This window comes from Alligator mississippiensis, chromosome 4 (assembly GCF_030867095.1).
Source record: "Alligator mississippiensis isolate rAllMis1 chromosome 4, rAllMis1, whole genome shotgun sequence".
Classification (NCBI taxonomy): domain Eukaryota; kingdom Metazoa; phylum Chordata; order Crocodylia; family Alligatoridae; genus Alligator; species Alligator mississippiensis.
The window spans coordinates 103348811-103371109 of NC_081827.1; the positions used below are offsets into that span (position 1 = coordinate 103348811).

The 22299-nt window shown below is 42.1% G+C and overlaps 1 protein-coding gene across 2 annotated transcripts in view; it reads left to right on the forward strand.

Annotated features, from left to right (window-relative positions):
* The window catches only part of SYN3 (synapsin III), a 377511-nt gene that overhangs the window by 331012 nt on the left and 24200 nt on the right, over positions 1-22299 (forward strand). For both annotated transcript variants that reach the window (XM_059726429.1, XM_019489296.2), the window contains exons 7-9: positions 666-728; positions 13552-13694; positions 19984-20058. In XM_059726429.1, the coding sequence (XP_059582412.1) occupies positions 666-728; positions 13552-13694; positions 19984-20058 (281 nt within the window). The remainder of the gene's footprint in view (positions 1-665; positions 729-13551; positions 13695-19983; positions 20059-22299) is intronic.

The following is a 22299-nucleotide window of genomic DNA, read 5'->3' on the forward strand; positions in this document are numbered from 1 at the left end:
GCTTTGGGCCCACCAGTGCTGGCCCTGGGGCATTGCTCCCAAGACATTGGGACATTGGTCCCAAGAAGGTGACTGGGGGCGGGGCACCTGTCAAGGGGCGGGGCTACCCATGCAGCCCCTGACAGCCTGCCAAAACTGGGTAAGCAGCCCTCCGCCCGAAATAACTGATGATCCATGTGAGTGCATGTGGGTCCATCCCTACATCAGCATGCAGTTCTACGAGGGAATGCTTACAATTTCCACAGGAGCCCAGCTGGACTCACATGAGCTACATAAGGGTTATTGGGATGTGCCTGTATGGACCACCTTGCAGGATTGTGGATTAAGAAGATAACACACAGACAAGAGTATAAGAGGCAGAAGGGACATGATATGAGGTTTATGGTATTTAATCTCAAGAGACACTGAGAAAGGCCAAAAGTGAAATAAGTGCATGTAAAATTTCTGGAGCTGGGCAGAGCAGAGGGGCTGAATCTGAGGCAAGCTGCTTAGCCTCCATTTCAGAATCACTTGGAGCCCTGAGAAAAAAGATCCTTGCTCATTGTTTTCCTTCAGGATGAGCCTTGTTTGACCTTGGAGGTGCTTCATCTTCCCAGCCATGTGTCAGCTGGGGAAATACAAAATATCAGTCTTACTAATGAGGAGTTTTTTCTCTTGTCTTTCAGCTCACAACCCCGAATTTCCCTGTAGTGGTCAAGCTGGGACATGCCCATGCTGGAATGGGGAAGGTAAGAAAAGGAAAAACATTACAGATCATGCACATGATTTACAGCCTAACAAGGACAGGGCTATGTAACCTGCACCCAGGTGGGAAACATAATGGGGATTAAATTAAAGTGAGTCTCCAAATTGTCTGTCCAGGCTGCTTTTGCTGCCAGTGTGGGTGGCAAGGGCTTTCAGCTGTGGCTCATTCAGAGTAATGGATAAATAAAGTGGTGGCAGGGTGGTAGGGCTGGTTTGGAGATTCTTTCAGGGAAGGGAGGGATGGTGTTGGTTAGTGAAGGAGAGAGGTCAGCTCTAGCTGTCTAAAGACAGATTGGTCATTTGTGAATTTCCTTCCCTACTGAAAAGGGAAACCCTGTTTATTTTAGCATCTGTAATGTGCAGCCAGCCTATGCCCTAAAATGCTCATGGGGGAAGGAAGCAGCCTTGATCTTATTAAGTCTATTATTGCTTGATTTAGCAAAATGGGTGCCCTTCAGTTATTTTCCTTCTTTGATAGGGGGAAACAGGGCAGTTTCCTTGGACTGTACAAAGCAGGCTGACTGCCTGGTAGCCTGCCAAGAAAGGAATCCTGAAAAACTGTTCCCTCCCCAAAAGAACCTGTTTGCTTTTCCCAGGCTCCCTGGAATCCTTTTTCCTTTCATGAATTAACAGACCTTGTTCTATGGGACGAGAGGGTGGCAACAGGCCTTACAAATAAACACAGCAGATATGTTCCCTATGCATGCTGTACTTGCTCCTAGTTGCACATACTATCAAGGCATCAGGAATATAACTTGTTGGGACTTGGGAAATTGCCATCTATTCTGATTCTTCTTGGAATACAAACAGAAGCTAAATGACAATAATTCAACTCCCCTAGCCTTAAATGTTTCATAGAGAGAGAGTTCTTTATTTTTTTTTCCCCTCTTAATATCACTTTTTTTGCCTGCCCAAACACATGTGCAAGCCCCAGACTTGGTATAACTTGTTATGCCTAGGTTCCTGCCTCCTATATGGAAACTCCTTATCATTTTCCAGGGGCCCTAGTGTTCCATATGTCTGCCTAGCAGTTGCTTAAGTGGAAGCTGACCAGAGTCCCCAGGCAACTGCTAGAGTTGACTTCAGCATCAAAGAACACATATGTATATAAACAGGAAAGCCAGATTAAATTAATTTAGCTGTGTATTTTAAACCATCCCAGCTGCTATTGCATTACAATATTGTACAGCCTCAGTGGTGTCATGCTGTCTGTAGGTGGAGCCACTGACTATGGACTTGTGATCTCCTTAGCCAGTGAAATCAGATTACAACAAATTAGAACACAGATGTATATATAATTCTTACCCTGAGCAAAGGTTTCCGGCTCCCTTGGGCAGGGTGGGGTATCTCAGGCTAACCACACCACTGGATTTCCCTTAATGCTGCTTTATCACATCTGTAATTCAGGCCATAAATGTGTCATACTTTTGCTGAAAGAATCCCCAGTTGTCCATTGAAATGGATGAAGAATCACTCAGAAGTCACCCTGTGAGTTCACATGCCTGGTGCCTCCCAAAGTACAACAGGACTCAGGACTCCAAGCCAACCCTCTCCCAGTGGGATGTTTAGCCAGTGTTGTCTGTACCAGGCATCAGATTTTTCCCCTTCCTTAATCTTTTTTTTGTTGTTGTCACTGGTTATAATGGAAGAAGATGACCAAAAAACCACCTCAGTGCAAACCATATGCAAAAGTAACACATAGGTATTTACATAAAAAAGTAGTACCAAATAGAGAGAGGCTGAACTCCAATAGCGTCCCAAAAATGAGGAACTGATCAGAGTTCAGGGCTTAATTTTGCCTCTCATGCACTTAGTGGCTGCTTGCAACATTTGGATCTTAATTTGGGCTTAGATTTTGAACATTCTATCATGTAGAAGGGAAAGAGATTTGAACCTACAGTTTTGTAGTAGGCCTTTCTCTAGCTAAAAACAGCCTAAAAGAAAATTCAAATTAATTGAGTCTGCTTATTAAAAGTTACAGAACTTCCAGAACAAAAAGGGAAGAGAGGGACAGAGTAAATAAAAGCCCAAAACATTTAAACAGCAAGTAATGGGAATTTTTGTTAATTGAAAAAAGAATCATTTAAAACACTGGGAATAAAGCCTAAGTGAGACTGACAAAAAGAAACCACAGAATGTGGCAGGTGAAATAACAATTAGCAGAGCTCATTTTAAACCATTGGTAAAAAGACAAATAAATTGAACAGGCTTTTAAGTAATTCAGAAGTGGAAGACTTATGGCAGACTCATTTGTACTGGATCATTTTGGCCAAAATAGTGTAAAGGCAGCAACGAAAAAAGATAAAGAGACTAATGAGACTTTAGAAATTTGTTTTATTGATATTCATGACAGAAAATGATAAGAAATAACAGCCCTGAGGAAACTCCTTTAGTTGTGAAATGTAGATTCTGTCAGGGAAAGAAATATGCTTTTGCTTTGAAAGAACTGTAGGAATAGCTCAAGAAATCACACTTTAATAAAGCACCTGGATTGGGTAGTATTTTGTGCAAAAGTGCCAAAGAAACAGAATTTCTAGCAAAAATACATATTTTGGCATTAAAAACACTTCCTGTAGCAAGGGGACTTCACCATCACCTACACTGTACCCACATTGTTAATAGGTGTTAAAGGCAACATTGGAAGTCAAACTTGGGGACACACTACCTGATGAAGAATGTCTTTAATTCAAGAGCTTGTCTAATTCTATCCCAACTACACAGCTGGTCCAATAAGATATCACCCTAAGAAAAACATGCCTCTTGCATAATTTCTGGACCATCACAGCTACAACATCACTCTTACACTACCTAGATTAATATCTGAGCAAATAACTCATTTTTTTAAATTATGAAATATCATGTTTACAGAAGACACATGATTTTAGGGATGGAGCAAAGGGCTCAGAGTTAGGAAGCCCAGATTCTATGTTGTCCTTGTTACTGGTACCCAGGACCTCTGCTCACAAGCCTCAGTTCTACAGAGCTAGGTGCTGTTCAAACACAAAGATGGTCCCTGCCCAAAAGACCTCAGCCACAGATTTACAGTGTGGTCATTAGCAAGCCTTTAAATTTCTCTTCTTCAGTTTCTTTATCCACAAAAAAAGGAATAATGTTATTTACCCGAAAGCAATTGTAAAGCTCTTGGAATGTACTGGTATCAAGAGCCATAATAAATACTGAGTGTTTATTGTTTTATATTGCATTACTGGAGTGAGGCCAACAAGACCCAGCCTTTCACTTTCATGTGTCCTTCATTTTCAAAAGCCCTTTAAACCCATTCACAACTTTTTGAAGCCAAGGAGTGAGGAATCCTGCAAAATTAAAATAAAAAATAACTAAGTTAGAACTTGTGAGGAATAAGCTCTTTTGGCATTGGAAGTCAGCATTCGAGATCATAACGAAAAGGAAGATATCCTATGTTCATTGATAGAAAAGATCTTATCAAGTGACAGCTGGTGTAAGGTCAGAGCAGAAAGGAAGAGCATAAAACCTTTGAAAAAGCCCTTAACAAATCGAAGAAGAAAAGACTCCCCACTGACTTGAGCAGAAAAGAGGAGCATTCTTCACAGACAAACAACACCGTAACTCTAATCAAACCTACTTGTTTATATAGCCAAATACTCCCCATCACCAGAGCTGCTCCCATACCCTATCCAAATAATGGAGCCATAACCTACCCTACCCATCACTTTTAACTGGTACAATAAGAATGCATCTGTTGTTTAGGCAACATCTAAAGTATTCCATTGACTTGTTGTGGAGGAACTTCTCTTGTGATCCATTGGGTTCCCAGGCAATTAAGGGATCAACAATAATGAAGCAGTCTTTCAGAAAGCTATGGATGGACCCTCTCTTCAGAAACTGCTTCCCAAGAACAGAACTGAACCAGGGGGCACTGTTAAAAGTTGAGATGTCTGCCAATTTAGAATATTAAGAAGTCTGAGCCAAGTACAGTCCTACTAGACATGGTTGGGGCTGTCTCTCATAACAGAGACAGAGAATAAGAAAGAACAAGACTTCTTCCTTCCTCCAGATCCATCAGTTCCTGGGCTGGTTGGAAAGAGCAAAGCACTGAGTATGTGAATATCTGCCAATTGTGCAGTGACATGACCCTGAAGTGCCCCAGGACAGAAACGGAGCCCAGTGCTGCAAATTCACTCAAAGAGCCTCTTCACCTTTCCCGAAACAGATCATGGGAAGTAAACAAGTGCCAAATCTGCAGAGAGAAGGAAAACAGCTCCTATTTATGGGGCTCATATATATGTATATAAAAATATACATATTTTGTTACTCTTATTTTATTTTTAGACCTCTCTAATTAGGCCAGTTTAAAAGCCACCTCCAGTCCATGCCAGCCCCATAATTATGAAAACCCTTCTGCAATGCAAGTCCCAGCTCAGGTGAATTTCTTGCATTGCAGAAGAAAAACTTGTTGTTCATCATAATGTGGTCAGAATTATTTTTTCTCATGCTGGATGGGAAGGATTTCTTTTTTTGTTTAAATATAGCACAACGTAAATGGAGCCACTATGTAAAGTAAAAATACCACAGGCCTTTTATCGGGAAGGTCAACTTGTCACCTTGTCTCTCTCAGAAATAGAATTTCTAAAAGCAAGAGCTTTGAAAATCTGGTCTATTAAAGAGGAAAGGAAAAGAGCTAAAACTCCCTTGGTTTTTCAAGGAACAAATATTTTCTTAACTGGGAGATAAATAATGACTTAACATATAACGTCCATAACAAAGCAGCCCAGTCATTGCTGTCCCACCGAGTCGTGAGTCAAGAGCTAACACCCACCGTGAAAATAGCAGGAGCATCCTAGAATCTAATGTCTTTAACTGGGCATAGATAGTTGTGCCTGATTCAGGGCACAGTGCCTGCATTTGGGATTGCTGAAGCCTGTAGCTGAGAGCAATCCTCAGGTACAAGTGGCTGTGAGGAAAGTTGCAAGGCTTAACTTATTAATGACCATAGAGCACTTTAAGAATATTAAATCAGGGACATTACATCACGTTATAATACCCATGATCGCTATCTTTGGTCATTAAAAACACTTGCAGTCGCCATCTTGGTTCATCAAATACTTTCGGTTTTGCTTATCGCTCATTTCACTTAACGCTTAGTTTTTCAGGAACCAATTAAGACAGCTAAGCAGGGGTTGCCTATACCCTAATCAAGACACCACTGTCTAAACCAGTGGTGCTTAACCTCTGGCCCACAGGCCAAGTTTAGCCCATGCAGCCATGTCAGCTGGCCCACGAGGCTCCCCACAGTTCCAGAAATCTGGTGGTAGGGAAGCGATAGCAATTAACACTGCCACTGCTCCCCCGCTGCCACGTTTCCAAGTCCTGCAGCCAGATGACATGGTCTGGTGCACTGGATCAGGCCAGCGCACCAGGCAGGAATGCAAACCCAATCTGGGTGGCAGGCCCAATCCAGCATATGCAGAGCAGGGCAGGGGCTCAATCCCACGTACCAGATTTGGCTTTGCATCACTCATCCAGCCCACAGCCCAGAAAGGTTGGGCACTACTGTTCTAAACCACAGAGACAAATGTCTGTCTCACCTGCACTTAAAAACTACCAACAACAGAGACTTAACTATCTCTCTAGGTAATCTGTTCCAGTTATTAACCAAGCTTCATGGTTAGTTCTTTCTAATATCTTACCTAAATCTCCTTTGCTCTGGTTTCTTGCCCGGTACCTATAGGACACAAAGACCAATTGATTGCTTTTCTGTTTATAACAATCCTTTTTTGTAGGTGATGACTTAAAAATCCCTACGCAGACTTCTCTCCTCTTGTCTAAATATTCCCAGTTCTTCCAAACCTTCCTCATGTTCTGTTTTCTAGACCCCTAATAATGTTTGTTTCACCCCTCTGAACTGTCTCCAGTTTGTCAACATCTTGTTTTTAAGTTGTGGTGCCCAGAACCAGACACAGTACCCTACGTGATGCTTCATCACTGCTGAGTAGGGAAGAATCATTTCCCATGACTTGCATACACTGCTCTTGCTAATACATCTGAGCATGCTATTAGTGTTTTTGCAACAAAATTACACTGTTGTCTCATGTTCAACTGGCAGTCACCTGCAACACTGCAGCCTAGCCAATCTTCTCCCATTGTATGTTAGATTGTCCTGTCCTAGGTGCAGTACTTCGCACTTCTCATTGAATTCCATTCAATTTATTTCAGAGCATTTTTCCAATTAATCAAGGTGTCCTCTATCGTGCCAGTACCACCACTCAGCTCAGTGTCACCTTTAAATAATAAAGTGCACAGTTAACTCCTTTTTCCAAATTCTTAATGGAGATATTGAACAGTACCTGAGCAAGGACAGACTTTTGGAGAACCTCACTTGATAGAGTCTCCCACTTCAATATTGAGAAATTGATTACTAACTTTTTAAGCATGGTTATCTAACCAGCTATGCACCTAGACCTTCTTTTGTTTCTTTTTAAATGTGGGCACTATTTGTGCTCTTTTCCAGTTTCCTAGGACATCACCTGACCCGATGAATCCTCAGAGATAACAGTTAATGGCTTAGAATTATTGCCACCAGTTCTTTGAGCATTCTAGGATGAATTCACCAGGACTAACTGATTTGAAAAAGCCTAGCTTATCTAAGCAATAGCTAACTATTCCTTTCCCTATTCTACCACCCATTCTTGATGCTAATTGTACTAATCTTCTAATAGTTGACCATTTTAGGGAAAAGTGAAGGCAATAAACACTTCAGCCTTCTTGCATCATCTGTTATTAGTTTCTCCTTCCTGTTCAGCAAGGGACCTACACCTTTCTTCATCTTCATTTTACTACTAATGGATTTATAGAATGTTGTTACTTTTATGCTTCTTACTAGCTATATCTCAAGTGTGCTTTGGACTTATTGCTTTTGTTCTTGCATGTTTGCACTATGCTTTTATATTTGTACTTAATAATGTGACAAAGTTTCCCTTAATAAGATTGCTTTTTAAGTTTCCTTCTCTTATGCCCAAAACTAGACACAGTACCCTAAGTAATGCCTCACCAATACTGGAGACTTTGCAGTTTTGCCAAGCAGGTCTCTTGCTACACTCCTATCCTTCCTTTGCATGTCTTTGTAAGGAACAGCTAACCCTCCAGTATTCTTTATCCCTGAGACCAGGGGTCATCAAAATGTGGCCCGTGGGCTAGATGCATTCTGTCTGGCCCATGGGGCCCCTACAACATTTAGAAAATTAATATTTATCTGCCCCTGTCTGCCTGTCATGTGGCCTTCGATGGCTTGCCAAAACTCAGTAAGTGGCCTTCTGCCCGAAATAATTGCCCACCCCTGCCTTAGACTGCCTGAGAGTACTGCCTGAGAGTTTGTTGAAGTCTGCTCTTCTGAAGTACAGTATATTTATTCTAAACTTCTTTCTTTCTTTCCTTAGGATCATGATCTTAGTCATTTCATGATCATGTTCACCAGTCGATTTTTCCCCTTCAGTTTCTCAATCAGTTTCTCCCTATTAGTGAAAAGCGAACCAAGAGGAGTCCCCCTCCCAGTGGTTTTTTCTGCCTTCTGCTTCAAAAAACTGTCATTGGATCAATCTAAGAATTTACTGGACTGTCTGTGCTTTGCTCTGTTACCTTCCTAGAACCTATTACAGTCATTAAGTCCTCCATAACTACCAGATCCTATGAGCTGGATGCCTCAGTTACTACTTATTAAAACGTCTTGCCCATCTCCTGCCTATGGGTTTGGTTGTCTCTATCTAGTAGACTTCCACCATGACATCATCCTTGATGGTTTCCCTTTTTGATATAGCTGGTTCTGGATCTCAGAACAAGTATATGCATCTTTAAAATACAGGACATCATCTCCTCCCTTTTTTTCTGTCTGTCTTTCCTGAAAATGTAATATCCATGCATATCAATGTGTAAGACAGGTCCAAAGTTAATATACAATGGCTGTGTCTAGTATTCTATGACATGGGGGGGTACAGAGTAGAGAGAAGGGAAGACAAAGGAAGGCTTGTAAGAATAGCCATTCTCACAAGCCAGTTGTCCCAATATGACAGAAATGTGCACAAAACAGCTACCCTTGTGAGATGCTTGCCATTCAAAAATGGAAGGAAGGCCACAAGGTCCATTTTTTACATGAAAAATCTCAAAAGAAAGGCTTGGGAGATTTCCATCATGTTGGTCTGTTTCTTACACCCACCCCTGCATGCTTTAGCACCATCAAACCTCAAACCTGCCAAGGTTCAGCTTGAACCCAGGTTTTATATCTGAACCCTTGTCTAAATCTAGTACAGACACCTTAATGGCAATATCAAGTGTGTTTAAAGTGTGAAGCAGGTTAATCTATATCATACAGAGAAGTAAACTTCCACAGCCCTCTTGCAATGGCATACTATAATTATGTAATTGTGGTTAGCTGATTATTTACTCATGGGGTCATGTGACTAGTTAAATTGGAAGAAGGGTGTCTCACTCATCAAAACATGTGTGACAACCCTTAGATTCTGAAGTCCATAAACACTTCAGAAATATGAGATTCGTAATGGGAGTAGAGCAACCCTACACCAAAAATAGGATACAGGAGTGGGAAAGAAACCAGAATTTCCTGCCAATATCGCTCACTGCCCAGAGTATGTGTTCTATCTATTTGATGTGATTAAAGTAATTGGCCCAGACTGTAACCAGAATACCAAGTTTGGTCTTATTAGGCATCCAAGTTCCTCTGAAACTCTTCCTTGCAGAAATGTCACACTTCCCTTTTTCTACTATTATAGGAAAGAAGCTACTGCCTTAGAAGAGAATTCTGGGTTCTAGGAGAGAGCAGAATCTTTTACTACAGGACTTTTATTTTGCCGTGTCTTAGTAGTTAATACTCTGTAGAGCTATGAAGGAGATCCAAGCTGGATTCCTCTTATTCTGTTCTTTTATTTCCCTCTGCACTGCCAAGACAGACAGATTCACTTTCCAGTCTGAGGCATCATGCTTGGTGTCTGGAAGGGAGAGGAAGGACTGCCAGGTTCAGGTCAGGTTTCAGCGGTCAGCAAAGTCATTTCATTAATAGGTTGTGAAGATTTTCCTTTGACCAAAGGAACTGTGGTTGCTCTGAGCTGTTCCCTGAGAGCAAGAACAAGAACAGCATAAGTATGAAGTACCAGTACACAGCACCTGTGTCAGAGAAAAAAGTCAAGATCCTCCTCATGGAGTCAGTTGTTTTTCCCAGGGAGCCTTCTTACTCAAGAAGGGCATTTGTCAACATCATTGGCCCAAAATGTTTACAACAGGTCACCAAAACTCTACAGCAAACAGCAATTAATGGCTTTAGAAATAATCTATTATTGATCAAGCAGCCAGCGGAGCTTAGCAAATAGACTGATATGAGGAGACTATATTTGCACTCAGTGTTTGCATTAATTTACACAACCGATAGAACATTAGGTTTTAGCTCTACTAAGGTGCAGGAGAGAAAAACGGATTTCTGCTTTTTCCAACTCCCCTTATTTCTTTTTTTTCCACTCTTTGTACAGCTATTAGGAACATTTTAAAATTTACAGGACACAATTCCTAAGCAAAATGACAGGTATTGCTCTTGAGTGTGGTTCATTAGGGACACATTCCTATATGATAATCTCTGTGTCACCATACATCCCATCTAGCTTATGTTGTATCCAAATTTTCTCTTGTTAAAACAGTGGATGTTTTATAGGGTTTTTACAGAGATATAAAAAAGTTACAGGATAAAAGGAAACAAATAAAAATATGTAAAAGAAGTAACCTTGTAAAATAGTGGAAGAGATAAAGGCAGGAAAATAAACCTAATTAGACTAACTTAAGAGCACTTCTCATTTAAGAGGTTATAATTGTATCATGAACTAAACAAACTTGAGCCTGACCCCCAGGACACGGTGGTTATTGAGCTGAACTTGGCTGGATCAAACAATTGACAAAAGAAGGTTTTTTCTTTGGAGAACTGAATTTTGGTCTTTTGCCTTTTGGGGAAAAAAGGCCCTAGCCACTTAAAAGGGGGATTCTGGGAGCTATTTTATAAATAAAAGCCCAATAATTCCACAGGAAGGTTAATTGGCTTAAGAACAACAGACATCTGGAATGAAAGGTTTCCTTTAACTTCCAAGCAGGTCTGGCATGAGTCACTCTTGCACTTAGAGGATGGCAAACTTGCCCCTGGAGACCTTGTGCAGTATTGTGAAAAGATTCTGCACTGGTTTTGTTGATTCCAGTTATTAGATTTCCTGTTTATTTTTCTCTCTTCAATCAACCACCTGAACAAAAATGTGATGCCTCTTTGAAAAATCACCTTCTAGAGTCATGTACTTCCATTTAGCATTTGTGGGGGCATGAGGAATACACTAGTTCCTTTCTGCGGCATCCCCAAATTTTCAAGCAAAAGTCCAACTTGTTAGGGGCAAGAGACAATTCCTCTCTCGTGAGGGCCATGTGGCTTGAATCCAGGCTGTAAAAGGAAGTAGTATCCCTTTCCCACCTCTGCGTAAACCTTGCTATAAATGAAACCATTTCAGTTTGAGCTCACAGTAACTCGCTGTAATTCACAGCTTAGTTTGTTTCAGGAGTCCTTGCTCCATGTAGGCCATTATATAATGGTCTTTGTGTTTCCCTATTGGCAAAAAGGCTCTAGGAGAATATATTGTAATTCAGTGCATTGCCTGCCCAATATGATTCCTCCCATGCTCTGCTGATAAGGGTGGGACTAGCTCACGTTACATAACTTGTCCAGGGTCCAATGTTATCTGTGTAAAAATACCATGCACACCTCGACTTCCCTGTGGGGCTGTGAGTATTGCCCAAAACTGAGTTACTTGCCTGTGAAAATCAAGTGTTTCTCTCACCAGATCATGCCAGCTGCACTTTCATAACAGTATCACCCTGGTTTGCAGGGCTTTTGGGAGCTGCTGAAAAATTTGCTCAGCTCAGGTCACACTGAAAAGGCAAAGTCCAAAAAAAACCCATTCCTCCTTTCTGGTCTTTAAAAAATATCTTCATGTATTTTATATGTGTATTTCTGCTTGGTTTTCACACTAACATTACTGTGGCCTGCCACTCCTTTCACTGGAGGACATAAATACTGATGCTACAAAACTACTGTTCCTCCTCTGCAGGACAGGGGAAAGGAGTTAAGCAGCACGCAGCAAAGCGGTACGAGCTCAGATGTGACATATCTGGCACAGGTTGTTTTTTTTCTCTTAATTCATTCAATAGAAGCAGTCATGGGGAAAAACAATTTTGCATTTCATCTTGGCCCTGCCTGTACGTTCGAGAACTGGCTAGCCTTGTGAGAGAGAGGAGCTTCTCTGTGAATGTATAAGCCAAAATGTGACTGCATCACTGGTGCCTGTCATATTTGGAGCTTACACAGACTCATCTAAACAAGGGAACTTACCAGCCGCAGGTTAGCAACAAACCTAGTTATGTTTCTGTGCCCACAATTAAAATGACTGCTGCCCCCCTGAGAATTTCAGAAGAACATTTCAAGTAGCCCGTTTGTTCTTTGCAAAGTAGCTCCAAACATCAATGCACAGGTTTCTTGCCGACTGTTTCACAGTTTTGTGCCCAGTGCCCCTTCACACATGCAGGCTAAATTCATTTGTAAGCTCTTTGGAGAAGGGGCCGCCTTTTTTTGTTATGTATTTGTATGGAACCAAGCACAATGAGAGACAAAAATCCTGACTGAGGCCTACATGGGCTGCCACAATGCAAATAATCACAATTATTATTAATAATAATATTCAAAGCAGGTCACTTGTTAGCCCTGGTCAAGCTATTTCAACTAGTCCATTCTTTTCCATGCACTCCCTTTTTGGGGATGTCACCATTGCCAAGCTTTGCCCAGTGCACCAGAGTAAATTTTTGTCAATACCCAATCCAATAGGCTGTGGTTGGTGGAATGAAGAGGGTGACATTGTTTGATGTGTGGCCTGGTTGGATTGGCTGATTTTTTTTCCTGCCAGAAGTTTTTGGCAGATTGCTGATCCCTGTCTCTTCTTAGGGTTTTCTTTTTTCAGCATTTTTTTGCAAGAACCAGAGGATCCAGTGTATTTTTAGTAAACACACAGAAAGCTGTGAAAAGCTGATGTTCCAGGAAATCTCCAGCATTAGGTTATGGACCTCCAACCCTCTCATGTCATCCCAGTGCAGTCCCTATAGACTCTAGCCAACCTCCCACACATATACTCCCATGATATCAGACTTGCACTGTCCCCGATACATGATCTCTAGTAGGAACATCATCTCTGTAGTTTTCTAGCCAAGAGTCCCATGCCATTCCTCTGAGTGAGGCAGGGTTCAGGCTTTGTGAACCACTAGGAATCTGGAGACCAGGAATGGCAGGAAAACCTCTTGCTTCTTTATTTTCTGATATAAATATTCAGGACTATTTCCTGGTTGCTTCTGATTTAAAATGGTAAATGAAAGGGGAAAGTAAGTTCAATGTCTGTACCGCATTTTGCTAAAAATTATCAGAGCATATCAATTGTGTTTCTGTCTTGAAAATTAGCAAGAACCCTAGAAGCAAAGCTGCACATGACCCTTTGGTCTTAGATTTGTGTTCTCACGAATAACAGATACCTTGGGGCTTGCACGTGTGGGAGAGAGGCATGTCAGCTGGGTATATGAAAGGTTTGTGAGGAGGAAGCCTCCTTCTAGACACCTCAGTCCATACTTCAGTCTCCCTCTCCTTAATTTTTAATTGCCATTGTGCTCTACTGTCCATGCACTGAGATAACACTTCCTCACACATATTCCTGTTCCCTTTGTGCTCATCGCTCTTTGGCTGGACTCTGACAATGGAAGGTAAAAGTTGAGAACCAGTATGACTTCCAGGACATGGCCAGCGTTGTAGCCATGGCAAAAACCTACGCCACTACTGAGCCGTTCATCGATTCCAAGTACGACATCCGTATCCAGAAAATTGGCAACAATTACAAGGCTTACATGTGAGTGTGTGGTCTCTGCAGCTGGGCTGGGGAAAGAGGGAGACATTTTTACAAGTGATTTTGTTAATATCTGTCTTGGTCAGGAATAGGAGACTGATTTAAGTTCCTTGAAGAACAGGCCTGGCATGCTTTCTCCTCTTCTGCATTCTGATCCCTTTGCCCACAGGGTGGCTTTTGCTAACTCGCTACCTGTGCCTTGTTCCCTGAGTGTAAATCTTCTTTTATCCCTCTTTGATCTCTGCTTTGGGTACTGGCCAGAAGATAAGTTTTACTCCACTATTTATCATTTTGGAGTCTCACTTTCTAAAAGGTCTCATTTCTCCTGATCACTTTGACAAATCCTCCATCTTTCAGCTCCCTCTAGTGGCAACAGTAACCGCAGTCTTCAGATGTCAAGTGAAGCATTAAATACAAGGGTGAGGCCAAGTGCTTTGCATAAGCCATATGCCACCCAAAGAGTCTTCAGCTCTAATCCCCTTGGAAATTATTCATGGCACTGAAGCTAAGTAACAGCTACCATGTTAAGAATAGGCACAGAAGTGGTATGTTGTTACATTATTGTTCTTTATTTGTATGGCATATTACTTAAAAACCTTGAGGATAAGAACCCAGCAGTACTAGGTGCTATAAAAGCACAAATCAAAAGCCAGTCCCTACCTGAAAGAATGTACAGTCTAAAACAAGAGATCACAGGTGGCTACACACAGATAGAAGGGGGAGGGTTACATGGAAACAATGAGACCAGCATTGGTTAGCATGACAAGCAGTGGTCTCAGTGTGCCAGCTGCTTAACCAGTGCCAAGCTTTTGTAAGGATCACAGAAAGGAGTGTTTGTATGAGGGATTTGAAGGAGAGGAAAGTGAGGTACTGTAGTTCATAGAAGTTTACAAGGGAGCATTTCCCTATAGAATGGTCAGCACAAGAGAAGGCATCCAAGTGACTGAAAATTGAACAAGGGGACAATGAAGGCTGGCATCATTGACTCTCACCTCTGACAGGCCATTCTCTCAAGTTAAAGTAGTTAGTACAGGCATACAACATAAATGGTGAGTGGAGACTACAGAGGTTGCTTAGATCAATGCTGAACATTACCTGCTGGGCGTGTAATCTCCCTAGCCACAACTCTGGATTGAAGTTCTACACCATTTTTGGCCTCCATCCTCCCCTAAGAACATGTATTTAAGCTGCAGTTTCTTGTTTGGTTGTGACAAGTGACTGCGGTGAATAGCAATAGGCAGCACAACAGTGAAGTCAATAAGTATTGCTGGCACATTTATTTATTGATAACAGAAATTAAAAAGCACTTACCTTAAATTTCATAGCCTTTGACTTTAATTAAAAATGCAGTTGAGTAAGTAAATGAAACACCAACTGCTTGTAGATAGGAAAAGCCAAATAATCCAGCTGATCCATAAAAACTTGCCCTGGTCAGTAATGGTAAGTAATGGTGTGCCTGTATGGTCTTATTGAAACAATGCCGCATATTGCTTAGGAACAGCAATATTGCTAGTTTGGGATCACTAATGCGTGGAATCATATATTTTGCAACTAGAACGTCTCAAAATTCCTGGCCAGACTCCTAACACAGATGCATTTAAATAAACCAAAGATCTAGCCAAATTCTTTGTGGTTAGGGTTTTATGGCACATATCATAGCTTTGACCCAAGCCAATAGGAGAAAATCCATTTTTAATCTGACTCATGTCTATAATGATATAATTGCCTAGTTTTTCTAGCACTGATGTCCTGGGCAATGCCTGACTCAAATGATTAAAAAATGAGAAGGTTTAAAATGTCTTTTAAAATTCCCTCATCCCAGGGTTCGAATTACGGGGGAGCGGCGGGGGCTGGGGAGAGGGAGGCTGAGCCCCCTATAAGAAATGAGAGCCCCCCCCCCCCCCCCCCCCCCAGATTTGAAACTCATAACTGTGGGGGGGGGGGTGTCCTCTGGTTTTATTAGGGCGTCGTGATAGGCGGCCCAATTTTTTTTTACAGACTACACCAAGACTCAAAGTATCATTCGAACCCTGCCTGATCCTGCCAGTTTGCCTAATCCTGGCTGCACAAATCATTCTCAGCCTCAAAAGCCTAGTGGTTGTGATTACATCTTACTGACCTTACCCACAGTTACCATATACTCATCCAGATAGGGAACAGAAACAATACTACGTGACTAAGGCAAATATTCACACTAATAGTTAATCCCACATGGGAGTACCATTTGCAAGGAATTATTGGTAAATGAAATATGAAACATCTGCCAAGCAGTTATAAATAAATTAATGAAAATTGAAGGCTGTAAATGAAGAGAGAAAATGGCCACATTCACTGAAAACATTGTTTGCCACGAAAGAGTTCACTTGAATTCATGGAGCCAGTACTGGAAATGTGTTTGGGAGATCTGTAGAACCAATCTGAGTTACTTTTCATATGAACTAAAAAGTATCTGGCAATGGAATTTATACCAGCATCAGACAGAAAACAGATCTAACTGTGGGTTAAACAAGCCCATGTTATGTCAAATGGGAATGCTGAGAACTCACAGTCACTGGAAATGAGGGCCCTTGAAGGCATGTCACGTAAGGTATCCAAAATTGCTAGACATTCTGGAAAGCTGTGGCTTTTAAATCAGAGAATTACAGTGTCTATTCTAATGTCAGTCAGAGAGACCACTTATTTGATCAGACAGCTATGGAGTCTGTCCCAGCATTTTTATACTCCCTCCCTCCCTCCCTCCCTCACACACACACACACACACACACACACACACACACACACACACTGCAAAGTCCCTTCCTCCTAAGGGAGAACGATGTCCAAAATTCCCTCTAGAATTTGTTTACCAAGCATCCCACTTATTCCTCCCTACTCCAGATGTTGCAAATACTTCCTTCTACCCATGACCTAGGAATCGAGTAGGAATTCTCACTGACTTTGATGGAGTGACTCCAGTTTTATGCTAACAGTCATCGCTTATTTAGCCCAGGCCTAAAGTAACCCTGACAACAACAGGTAACTAGCCACGGGACATATGTGAACAGAAAAGACTCAGCTAATACTTATTTATCCTGGGAAGTGACTGAAAAAATACCAGAAGTTATGTAATACCCTCACTTATAAAGGGGTGACGGGATGTTTGTCCTGTTTATCGATGCTTGCCATCTCCGAGGTTAGTGTTGGACTGTCAGTAGCTTCTGAGAGCGTCACACAGCAGCACTTGCCAGAGGTGTTCTTTGTCACCTGCACTTAATAAAAGGATTGTGTTTTTTAGCTTCACACCTGTTATCGATGCTTTTTCCATCTTATGGTTGGATTACTACTGCATGCTATGCATGGGGCTACAACTACTAACCATCCACAAATTGGAGCTAGCCTAGAAAAAAACAGCCCAATTATGAGGTGGTTTCATGCACTGCATAGTTTCATAGTATCATAGTGCTTAGGGTCGGAAGGGACCTAAACAGATCATCAGGTCTGACCCCCTGCCCCAGGCGGGAATGGGTGCTATGGTCATATCACCCCAGCCAAATTACTTGATTTGCAAATATTGTTTAAAGTGTTTGCATTTGACCCGTAAGGCCCCAGAAAGTCTTGGTTCCTTGTACTCAAGAGGTCACCTCTGTACTTGTGTTACCCTTTGCAGTTAAGATCCATGAAGACACCTAAATTATGAGCTCCTGGTGTAAACAGGAGAGGGCTAGTGGCAGGGTCTGCTCATTCAGGGGGCCTTGGCTCTTAAATATGCTTTCCACCTTGGTTTCCAAAAGGCTTAACTGGGTTCCACGCTGCAAGGTTCAGCTGCTTTCCCATGCTGGGAAGGGAATGAGTTTGATGGAGGCTGTGATGTAAAATACAGGCAACCCCTGCTTAATGGTGCTTCGCTTAGCGCTGTTTCACTATAAAGCTCATTTTAAATTGATACCTGATTCCACTTAGCACTCAGCAAGCTTCATTATAATGCTCACGGTTGCCCTCTTGGGTCATTAAAAACACTTGCAGACGCCATCTTGAGTCATCAAAAACTTTTGGTTTCGCTTAACGCTCATTTCACTTAACGCTCGGTTTTTCAGAACCAATTAAGAGTGCAAAGCAGGGGTTGTCTGTATGTGAATGGTTAGGATGGATTTTGAGGAAGTCTCCTATTGGGATGGTCAGGATGTATTTTATAGTTGACTGGAATGTTTGCTCTGTTACATGTAAAGCACCTAGATCATCAGGATAGCGCAAGCAGTCAAAATAGGCAAACCAGTCACTGGAGCAAAATAGTCATCTTTGGAGCTCCCCCAAATGGAATTTCCTTATAAGCCACTATGGTTGCTTATAGGTCTCAGGTTTCTTATAGGCTAGGTCTGTTTATATTCCATATTCCAAGGATGCCCGTAGCCCATCATCTTGGTAAATATTGATGGGGATAAGACCAAAGGGAGTGATAATCAGTACTAGGGCATGTGATGATAATATCTACCACTTATACAGAGTGTTCCTCCAAGACATTTCATAACCCACATGCAGAAATCACTTTTCAGTACTAGGCTAAAAGGGAGGCCAAATGACACATTCTGAAGAAATTTTAGGTAGGCAAAATATAATGCCCCCTGTCTTGAATTTAGCTGGTACATAAGTGTTAACATTTCAGTGTCATGTGATCTGTGATGATGAAAGGTGATTGGAGCCTCTTTGCTCCATCCAGTTGTAATGGTGATGCAACTGGCAGCATGGTGAAACACTGGGTCTTTACTGGTTCAGAGAAAAGAATACTGCACGCTGAATTGTTACACCCACTTTCTCCAATATAAGGATCCCACATATATCATAGAGAAGCCAACGTTAATGGAGGTATCTTATCATGGGCGGATCTAGAATTTTTAAAAGGGGTATGCAGATGGTGAGGTGTATCACCATATATAAAACAATATATATTTTTCCTCAAAATAAACTAGAAACTTTACTAATATGCTAGGGGACTGGTGCTGTATTATTCAGTTTAAGAGAAGTAAAAACAGATATAACTTCATTTGGAATGAATTAAAAACAATCTGCAGGGCTGTGAAATAGGAGCTTCATTTACCAGGAGCAGCTTACAGACAGCAGAATTGCAGACCAGAAGATAGCTTGATTGGTGGAACATCAAGACCATTACAAAGGAAAAGGTTGTTAAGAAAATAAAGAATTTTGAAGGGAACAAGTAGTTATAAGAAGCCATGAAGTCAAGTGACTCCCTCAGCACTGCCTAACTAGAAATGCTGCTGTCAGTGCCAGGCAGTTGGTTTAAACTTTGGATGGACTAGAAATCAAAGCGGGATGCAGGTGCCCCAGCACACACTCACCTCCCCACCTCTTATGTCATAGCATATGATCTTGGCCCAGCTTGCAAGATCTCACAGATTTGCAACACAAAGTGGTACCACTGCATGCTCTATAACAGGGATGGGCAAAATGTGGCCCGCGGGCCAGATGTGGCCTGCCAGGCCATTCTATCTGGCCCGCAGGGCCCCTAAAAAATTTAGAAAATTAATATTTATCTGCCCCTGGCTGCCTGTCATGTCGCCCTCAATGGCCTGCCAAAACTCAGAGGCCCTCTGCCCAAAATAATTGCCCATCTCTGCTCTATAAGGTCCGCCCTCTACTTAAATGCAATGAAATGAACTAACTGGGCACTTGACAAGGGTGAAGACAAGCAGCAATATCTTCTGTTGATATTAAGGGCCAATTACAACAAAAGAAACACTTAAGCCATTTTACAGTTCTAAAAAGCTTTTAGAGAGAAGCTGGTGAGTAGATTCCAGAGCAGGTAAAAAAAAGATGTGCGTGGACAGTCTCTCCAGGTGTGGCTACAATCTAAACCAACCTAGTGAAACTCAATATTTCATACGTGACTTTTATGCAGCTTTTCAATCACATCTTGTCACAGAGAGTTAAACCTCCAGTAGGTATTGTACAGTACAAACCACAAGATTAATCATTCCAGAGGCCTTTTTACGCACACTTCTGCTTCCCATGGCCTGATGGGTGAAAAAGGAGAGATTTGATAATGGAGGGCCATTACAGATTCCTCCTCCTGCTGCAGACTCAAGATGCTTCAAACTTTTCAGTTCCTAGCTCTCAGTTTGAGTCTGTCATTTTCCAGGCCCCCAGAGTTTTTAGGGAGTTTTGTGTCTAGGATTTGGAAAGGAAAGTCCTTGCGAAGGCCCCCACCCAATTCCCTAGAAGTGAGGCTGAGAGTCAGGATTGAAAACTACAACTCCCACAGAGTTAGATTTTCACCCTGTGATCGGCTTATTGTTCCCAGGAGAACGTCCATCTCTGGAAACTGGAAGGCAAACACGGGGTCGGCCATGCTGGAACAGATCGCTATGACAGAGAGGTAAGGAAGAGGAGGAAGGAGTTCAAAAGAGGAAGAGCAAAACTGATCCTCAACTTGATATTGAAGGTGAATCTTTGGGCCAGTGATTGGGCTGTGGCATCTGAATACTTCTGGGCCCTGCTTAAGAAGGAAAGTCATTACAAAATGGCTGAAGCTGGATGGTGTAGGAGGTAGAATTTCTTCTGTGCAGCAAGAGAGCTCAGCTTTACTGCTAGCAGGTTTAGCTGTATTTAGCGGGTGAATTTGATGTCCATGTAAGACCCCAATTTAGCAGCCCATCCCTATTCAGACCATTCAGCAAATGCTTAAATCCTATTCAAGTCAACAAGACACAAGCACACACTTAGAGTTTAGATTATGTTTAAGTGCTTTGCTCAATAGGGATGAACTTTAAAGACTTGTTTAAAAACTTTGCCGAACTGGAGTGTACCTGATGAGTTGATACTTGTAGCTACAGCAAGCCATAATGATGGCAAATCCTGCACAAATTTAACTCTTTTACACATGTAACTACCTCTACCGAAGTGTTCACTTCTAACCTGCTGTTCCTGTCCTGGCTGCTACCTAGCTGTTTCAGTGCATCCCTATGGTCAACTCGCCCAGCTGAAAATCTTGCCTTTATGGAGGGAGGCTAGTTGATATGGACAAATAGCCTACAATGACTTCCACGAGGCTACTTACCTGTTTTCATTTGTGCCCTAGCCTGGATTTTGAAACCAGGCACCTTGCAGTTTTCCTCAGTAATGCCCATGGCTCCCAGGAGAGCACTCTATGATTTGTGACCAGCATCCACTTGCAGCTGCTGATGAGTTGGCTTCACCAAGCTTACCACATGTCCATGAGCAACCTGCTTGATTCACAGGGTTTATCCGCACTGTAAACAATGCATTCCTGATACCTCCTCCTCATCCAGTCAAGTGTGGGAAAGAACTGACTTGCCAGAGGGATTTTATCCTTATAGTACAAACTGTGTAACTTTCTGAGTAATAAGGGCTGATGTAGCCTTACAGCTGAGCAATCCAGTTGCAAGGGTTTGGGCAGCTATGTTTTGCTTCCTTACTGGGACAAGGAACAGCCGAGAAGCTTTCCTTACTTGTATAAGTTGTTTTCATTCCTCCCCCATTTGCAGCCTTGTGTTCCTGTCAGTTGATTGTTAGACCATGAGGATCAAGCTGCTCTGCCTGCCTTCAAGTGCAAAGTTTAATTGGCCAGAACTCTCATCCCCCATTAGTCTGCAAGTGCAGCTTTGAGATCTTCAGTATTCTCCTGTTTCAGCTGCCCCATGCAGCAACCCTTCTCAAAAATCTTCTGCTTTCAGATTTTTTTTTTAATTGGAAGAGTCAGGACAGCAGCACAGCTGCACAGAAAGAAAAACCAACCAGGCTCAGTCCCTCTTTTTTCCCATGGAGGGACAGCTGTGTGGTCCCCATTATAATACAGCTCTTGTCCCCCCCACCTAATCTTCCAATGCAGGGACAGCTGAGAGCAGCACTGCATCATTCATGGCTTCTTGTTCATGCCAGCTCATGTTCCATTGTTGGGACAGCTGGGAGCAGGGACACCTATCATCACATAGTACATCCTGCTCTCACTCTCACATAGCACTGTACCTTCAACATGAGGGAAATACCTGGAGAGTAGTAATGTCTCAGACATACAGAGGTGATTGGGAACAATTCATTAGGGCTTGCAATGTGATGATATGGAGCATACAAATAAGCAATGTAATGCCTTATGGCTAGGTACAGACATTCAAAAAGCCCAAGACAGAATCAATCTAAGTTACGAGGTTTCCTGTAAACAGCGTAGTTTAGATCAGTAGTAAACAGACCACACGTTCACCACTGGGGGTGGAGAGGGCCGGGGGGAGCAAATCTTAGACCAGGTTCTGCATTTTTAAACCAGTCTATGTGTGCTGAACTTCTGTTATGGGTATGGACCAGTTTTGTTTGCCATACTTCTGTTCTGTTACAGGTATAGACCGGTTTCCGACTACTTATACCTGTAAAAGTGTAATGTCTGTACCTGGCCTATGTGTCTGTGTATGCAAAGGCATCAGGTCACAAAACATGGAGGCTTTTCCTTATCAAGTTCTCTTGTAACTTTTCATGTTCTGGGTATCTCAGCATCAGAAGACTGCCAACATAGCGGAGGAAATTTGGGGAAGAACAAGAAAAAATTACTTCTGAGGGAGGATTAATTGAACTAAATACTTGTAGCTGGGCTAATTGGCAATTAAAT